Genomic DNA, 7,329 nt, shown 5'->3' with positions numbered 1-7,329 from the left:
TGCTCCCCCCCAGCCACTGGGGCAGAAGCAAGCAGGGGGAAATGGGGAGTGGCAGCCAGGTGGGAGCCCACAGATCATATGCTAACCCACTGTGGGGATGTGAAATCCATGGGTCACCAATTGGATAGCTCTGATCTAGAATATTTTCCATAGCATGATGATGAAAATATAACTCGGATAAAATCATTGTTGCTCTCAGTAGGTTTATATAATTGTTCAACATAAGAGGACTCAGGAAGGGTTGTGTATGCATTATTTTCTGTGCTATATTCAACCAATCCTGAAATGTACTCCATATAACCAAAGTTATAGCCAGGATGATGCCAGGGTGAGAAAAGAATTAGGATTATTGATCTCAGATCTTTGCTAATGTAGCTCAGGGGCACTCCACTGAAGTAAGTGATGCATGGTTGACTCATAGAATCATAGAAGCAGGGTCAGAAGGGACCTTGTAGATCTTCAAGTCCGACCCCCTGCCTGGGCAGGAGGGAAACTGGGCTCAAGTGACCCCGGCCAGGTAGGCATCGAGCCGCTTCTTAAAGACCCCCAGGGTAGGAGCCAGCACCACTTCCCTTGGAAGTTGGTTCCAGATCCTAGCTGCCCTAACTGTGAAGTAGTTCCTATGGATGTCTAATCTAAACCTACTCTCCAACAACTTGTGGCCGTTATTCCTTGTTATCCCAGGGGGCGCTAGAGGAAACAAGGTCTCCCCCAAACCCTTCTGGTCCCCCCTAGTGAGTTTATAGACAGTCACAAGGTCCCCCCTCAGCCTTCTCTTGTGAAGGCTGAACAGGTTCAGGTCCCGTAGGCTCTCATTGTAGGGTCTGCCCTGCTGTCCCCTGATCATGCGGGTGGCCCTCCTCTGCACCCTCTCAATGTTGTCCACATCGCTCTTGAAGTGGGGTACCCAGAACTGGACACAGTACTCCAGCTGTGGCCTGACCATGCTAGCCAAAGATTTAATAGCTGCAGTGGGAGTTGATGGACCACTAGGAATGTGGGATAGGGCTGCTTTCGCTCATGCTAGTCTAATTATCTCACAGGAAAATGGTGCAGTCAAAATTCTGTTTGAGTTCCATGTACTTAAAAAGGTGCAAAGATTAAGTCACACCATTAGCGCAACCTAAACAGTTTTACCAGCTTCTTACAAAAAGAAAGGCCGTTTTTGATCTAGTCCTAAGTAGCGCATGAGATTTAATGCATAGGGCAAGTGTTACTGAGCTGGTCTGCAATAGTGACCACTATGCAATTGCGTTTGACATCCATATAAAAAAAGGAGACAAGAAGAAAAGCTACTACAGTAGACTTTAGCTTTAAAAAGGCCATACGAAATCTTACACAAAAATGAGGAAGCTAATTAGACAGACGTTAAAAGGGCCCCCTAAGAAGTTGAAGAATTTGGGTGTCACAAAATGAAACTAGTAGGTAGTAAGTTTAAAACTAATAAAAGGAATTTTTTTTTCAAACTGTGGAACTCATTTCCATCAGATGTTGTGGAAGCTGACGGTTTAGCTTCCCAAGGGATTGGCCAAATTCTGGGAGGAAAGGTGCATCAAGAGCTAATGAACATGGGAGTTAGGAATAAAGCCTCTAAATCAAAACTTCCTAGACCTTAAATTCTGGAGGCTGAGAGAGAGGAACAGTGGGGAAAAAACCCTGGCCACATCCAGTTCACTCTCCTTTTCATCATCCACTCTCTGCCACTGTGTAAGAAGATACGGGCAAGATGGACAGTCTGGCCCTGGGCCTGGCAATTCTTATGTTCTTATGTACTTTAAAAAGTACAATATTAAGTCACACCATTAGTGATTTAGTGAATTAGCAGAATACATTTCATAGCAGGAAGCTGAACCAAAGTATATCCTTTTAGTGGGTATTTTTAGATAGGTATCCATTAACTTTGAGGCATTAAGCTTCCTGCCTCCCCATGGTTTTCCAGATAATTGATTTAAAAGACTAATAATAGGATAAAAAGACTTTCACTTCTATATATAGCCTGCTTCTGGTAAGCAACCCCGGTATTATCAGATACATTTCTTAATGACCTCTGATATAACAGTCCTGGTCTTGGTGCATAATTGTCCACCTCATTGGCACCCAGGTGTCAGAAAAATCAATGACTGAGTAAGCAGGAACAACAAACTTCTATCTCACTTCAAGAGAGGTGCTCAAAATTATGTAAGAGGTATATTTGTAGTGCTAGGTACAAAAAAAAATTGCCTGCTTTTTTCTGTCAATAATTAGTAGGTATTGGTCTCTAGCACTGTCAATCCTGTTTCTTTCACGGGCACTATATTCACTTGAGTTTCTATTAAAACAGAGCTACAAAATCAGCACAATTATCTTTGTTTCTAAATCTGTAGTTGCACTCTCTCTCCCACTGCTTTTTTTTTTTTTTAATACCATTAGGAACATTTTCAGAGTAAGTAAGTAACCTGCAAGATAGTATTGTAAAGGGAAAAAAAAACATACTTCTAACAATTACTTAGCTATTCTGAAGAAAAATATACTTTTCCTTGATTATTTCATGTGAAATTCAAAAATGGTAGTTGTCTACCACCTGAATCCAAAATCGGTCCCTGTATGTATTGTTTGTAATTATGTAATCCAAAAGTTAAATATTGAGACACTTATTTTGAATGCTATAGGGGTTTATTGTTACAGTTGGTAGTTAGGTGTATTTTCAGTGTCAACTACAGTTGCACTATGTTGATAGTTTCATAAATTCATAGAAGTTAGGGGTTGGAAGGGACCTCACAAGATCATCAGGTCCAGCCCACCTGCTCCAAAAGTTGGTTTATCCTTCAGTTTCTTTTCCTTCTCCTTTGTTGCTGTAAAAGCAAGCTCTTGGGTTAAAACAATATGTTTTTTTCTAATATATTAAAAATACTGTAAAAATAAAGAAGATTATTATAAATAATAATGTGCTAAAACAAAATCCTCTCTTTTCAGAATGTCACATCTTCCCCTTCCTTTTTCTGTGTTGTTTCTCTTTCTTTTGGGTTTTTTTTCCCTGATTAGGGAAGGATTCCAGTCACTTGAATACTATAAATAAAGAGTATGGGATCAGTGTTATGCATTTTGACTAGCTGACTGTCTAGGGTACTAGAAATTGTAACTTAAACACAAGGCATAATATTTCAAAAGCACTCAGGTCATTGACTTTCAACAGCACTTAAGCCCCACATGGTATGGGTATGTGACACAAGGCAGCACCATGCAGAGACAAGCTCTATGTCTGCTAACCCCCCAACTGAAAGCTATAGAGCCACATTTGCACACCAGTGTATATTGGTCCAGAGAGTTCTGCTGAAGCCCTTACATAGTTCAAGCCATCTGGTTCATGGCTAGTACATGCAGAGCTGGTACAGCATATCTCAGCACAACAGTACTTTGCACAGCATAAACATGGTATAAATAATTTAGGAGTGTTTGGAATTATTTACTGAATACCAGTTACAAACAGAAATCAACCTGTGACACATGCAGTCAAAGATCTTTAGTTGCGAGTATGACAACATCTAGATTTATTTAGAGAGAAATTCATGTTGAGCCCTCAAATGTCTGTGAAGTTCTGAAATATACTGAAGAATCTGAGAGATCAGTTCTAGCATTTTTCAATTTTGTTTGAAAAATGTGTGTAAATTTATTTTAAAAGGGGAAAGAAAATCTTTCTAGACAGACTCTTGGAAAATAAAACTGGGTTTCTCCTTTGTGCTTATTTTACAGTGCCTTTAAAGCATGCCACCCCAAAATTAAAAGCTTCTACTTTGCGACTGACTGTCTTGAAGAAATGAATAGGTAAGTTATATTTATGTTCTTTATGCTCCCACTATATTATTTTACTGGCATTTGCAAAGTAGCACCATGTGTGGGAAATATTATTGTATCTATTTTTGGACTGCAAATCTCACTGTTGGGAGAGCATTGTCATCTTTTTTCTCTTTTTGTAAAATGATGAACAAATCCCTATCAGATGTTCAGGGACTTTCATTCTCTTTGCTTCTCCCCAACAAGACACTGGTAGTAGACACTTCTGTTGCCTACAATATGTTACATCAGTGAGGGCTCTTGATAATAGATAATGCAAAAGGCCAGAATAGCAAATGTTGCAGAATGACCTGGGTAAAGTACCTGAAGCTATATAGCCATATTAGCATGGTCTTCCACCAAAGCTAATTAGCCTTACCAGGTGTTACATCAATCATGCCATAGGTTTTTTTCTCTGCCCCAGAAACATCATGTCCTGTGCACAGCTACAAGTGCAAAAGACAGGCTGTCAATAGGGGTAAAAAGTGTCACACCAGCTTACACTACTGCTGCTGACCCAACAGGGGAGTTCTCTGAACTCAACGTTGGTCAGCAGCTTAACTGACTCCCTACCCTTTGCCCCTCAGCACCCGGAGCTCGGTAAGAGAGGTGGTGGGAGAGTGGAAATCTCAATCTCACAAAGAGGCAGACAAGCTGGTGATTCCTCTTTCCTGGTACTGGACAGAGCAAGAGAAATTCCTACCCTGAGCCAAGGAGTCCTCTCAGCCTTGGGCAAAGAACACAGGGGGTTCTCCAGAGCAGAACCAGGTGCTCTGGGCAATCTCTCCACCAGAGAGCCAGGCCTTTTGGGAATTCCCTTTCCCCATGCTGGAAAAAGCACAGATTGGTGGGAAAAATCCTTCCCTTGTGCCAGCAAGAGGCTTGTCAGGGAAATCCTTCCCTAGTGCTGAGCAAAACACAGGGCATGGAGGGGGAAGGAATTAGGAATTAGCCCCTGGCATAGAGACAGGTGCATGGCCAGGGACTGAGGATTCCTCCCCTTTCCCCAAGCTGAGCAAAGTCTGTGCTTGTTGCTGGTACATGTTGTAGGGCTTGAATCCTCTCTTGACTGGTGCCCTACCCCCAGGCAACATCAGGGTGGGACCCTGAATTGTAACCACCTGTGTGTTCTGGTCACTGTTCCTTTCTGGCTGCCACAACTTGACATTCTTCTTCTTGGGGGAGAGTTCTCAACAGGTGACTTCTGGGATCCTATACCTTGGCTTCTTTGTGGGGCTCCAACCTCCCCTTTACCCCACCATTACCATATCCAGTGCCAGAATGGACGTTGGTGTCTTGAGGTCTTAATTACAGTTGATCACTTCTCATCCAACGGCCCTACTGTTGAGGGGATGAGAGATCTCCCAGCTGCCAGCATCTCTTAGGCCATCCCTTGGCTATGGACTGAGGCCACTGCAACTGAACTCACCTCAATTTTGAGGTACTAGTGTTCTCATAAAGGAAAACCCAGAAGCAAACATTAATGAAACTAAATCAGCATCTGCTGGTGTGGACTCCGGGTTGTGCTTCCTCAGGCCCACTGACCCCTGCCGGGGTGCCTCTTACCTCTCCCATAATGAGCTGTGTTCTGTGGGCTCAGCAGCTCCCCACTGTGCCCTCACAGCCTTAATATGGGCCCTCCATTGGGACACCACTCCTTCCCACCATGGCCCCATCTGACCTGAGACAGGGTCTGGCCTGGTCATTCCTGTTGTCACTCCAGCTGCCAGTCTTGGCAGCCTTGTTCTGCTTCCTGTTGTGTGCTGGCCCCTTTTAGCTGTGGCCCCAGGCCTCTGTACCGCTGACCACTCTGCTGCCTGGCTTGGCCCCAAACTTCTGCCCCTCCGCAGGGGTCTCCTGATGGCATGGCTCTCCAGCGACACACAGCCTGCTCCTTGTGGCCACACACCACTTCTCCACTGGGCTCAGCAGTGCTCCACGGCCCCCTTCTTAGCACTACCTCAGTGAGTGCTTCAGCTGCGGCACATAGCCCACTCCTGCCAGCCTCAATACCATGCTCCATTTCCCCACTGTGCTCAGCAGTATTCCATGGACCTCCTCCAGGGTTTCTCCTGGGTGTGCCTCTGCCTGGGCACACAGCTGGCTCCTCCCGCCCTTTGGACCATACTCAGCTTCCCTGCTCTGCTTGGCAATATCCTGTGGCATCTCCGCACTGTCCAGCTCTCTCTCCTCCTCTCCTCCCTCGGCTGCTCTCCCAGTCGCCTTTTCATGGGCCCCCTCTTCTCCCGGGCCCCATCCTTCCCCTCTGCCAATTCATAGCCTCAGGCTGCTCTGAACCCAGCATGCCTAAGCCTCTCCCAGCATCCACCCACAGCTATCACTCATCGGCCTGCCTATGGTAAGTAATGGGGAAAGCCTGGGTGGGCTCTCTTCCTCTTTCACCATATTGTTTTCAAAAGACCAAAGAGTCAAGCTTATAGAACAAACAAAATTGTTTATTCAGAGAGCTGTGTCTGGCCTACTGTTCTGCTGCTTCTTTTTGTTCCATCCTGAAATCCCCAACAAATGTAACAACTTACACATAACACTCTTAAAGGTATCCACACATCTTCCCTCTTTACATGTAACTTGATCCCATGTGTCATGAGCTAGGGTCCTTAAGGATGGCGGTGATCTCCCCAGGGCCCCTTTACCGTACCAAGTTGGCCCAATGGGCACCCTCTGTTCTCGCCCGCCTCATCTTGGATGGACTGATTAATAGAGAGGCTGCCTTAAGTCCTCACGGACATGGTTTTGATTGGTTTTCTGGACCCCATGGGTTCCTGGACCCCTGGTGCGTCCCGCTTCAAAACAGATATCATCATGGGTGTTTTGGAGCACCCTAGCCTTATGGGCTATGCGTGGCTCCAACCTCCCCTTTACCGTGCCCCAAGCCTCGCAGATGGTGCTGACATTGTCTGGTCTAGGCCTTGTAATTTGGCCCTCTTGTCCTCCCTGGGCTCTCTGCAGCCCTGTCTCGCTCTGCTCCTCACTGGCACTTGGGCTCTCCACAGCCCTGTCTCACTCTGCGCCTCGTTGGCGCCGGGGTCTGTGCACCCCAAATGCCGTGCCCTCTCTGGCGCCGGGGTCTTCACGCTGATGTGGGCCCCCAATGAGGCCTCCTCCTTCCCCTAACAGCCTCACCCAAACCACCAGTCTTATACAACAGCAAACAAAACACAAGTCCCTGGGCTGTAACATAAATTCAAGCCACCCGGCTATAACATCATTCAAGCCACACCGGGGTACTCCGTCCCTCAACAGTATCAGGAGCTGTACCTGCAGTCAGGCCTTTCCCCTTTGCTTGCTCCGGAAAAGCTCCTTCCCCCTTAGCTACCCTCCTGGCCTCAGCCCTGGGGTTTATATACGAGCCAGGCCCTGCCCTTTCCAGTCAGCTGACTGATGGCAGGTGTGGGCCACTAGCTTGTTCTGGCTGCCCTGATAACCAACAGCCGGGACTTCCAACTCACTGCTAGGGCTCTTCCCCTAGCATAGTTTCATAGTAGCTAAGGTCAGGAG

At 46.0% G+C, this 7,329-nt stretch overlaps 1 protein-coding gene across 1 annotated transcript in view; it reads left to right on the top strand.

Annotated features, from left to right (window-relative positions):
* Positions 1-7,329, top strand: part of LOC102367873 (connector enhancer of kinase suppressor of ras 2-like) — a 703,948-nt gene that overhangs the window by 644,270 nt on the left and 52,349 nt on the right. Inside the window, exon 18 of the mRNA XM_014521487.2 lies at positions 3,730-3,801. Within this exon, the coding sequence (XP_014376973.1) occupies positions 3,730-3,801 (72 nt within the window). The remainder of the gene's footprint in view (positions 1-3,729; positions 3,802-7,329) is intronic.

This window comes from Alligator sinensis, unplaced genomic scaffold, assembly GCF_000455745.1.
Source record: "Alligator sinensis unplaced genomic scaffold, ASM45574v1 scaffold666_1, whole genome shotgun sequence".
NCBI lineage: Eukaryota > Metazoa > Chordata > Crocodylia > Alligatoridae > Alligator > Alligator sinensis.
This window is presented reverse-complemented; position numbering and strand designations above follow the sequence as displayed.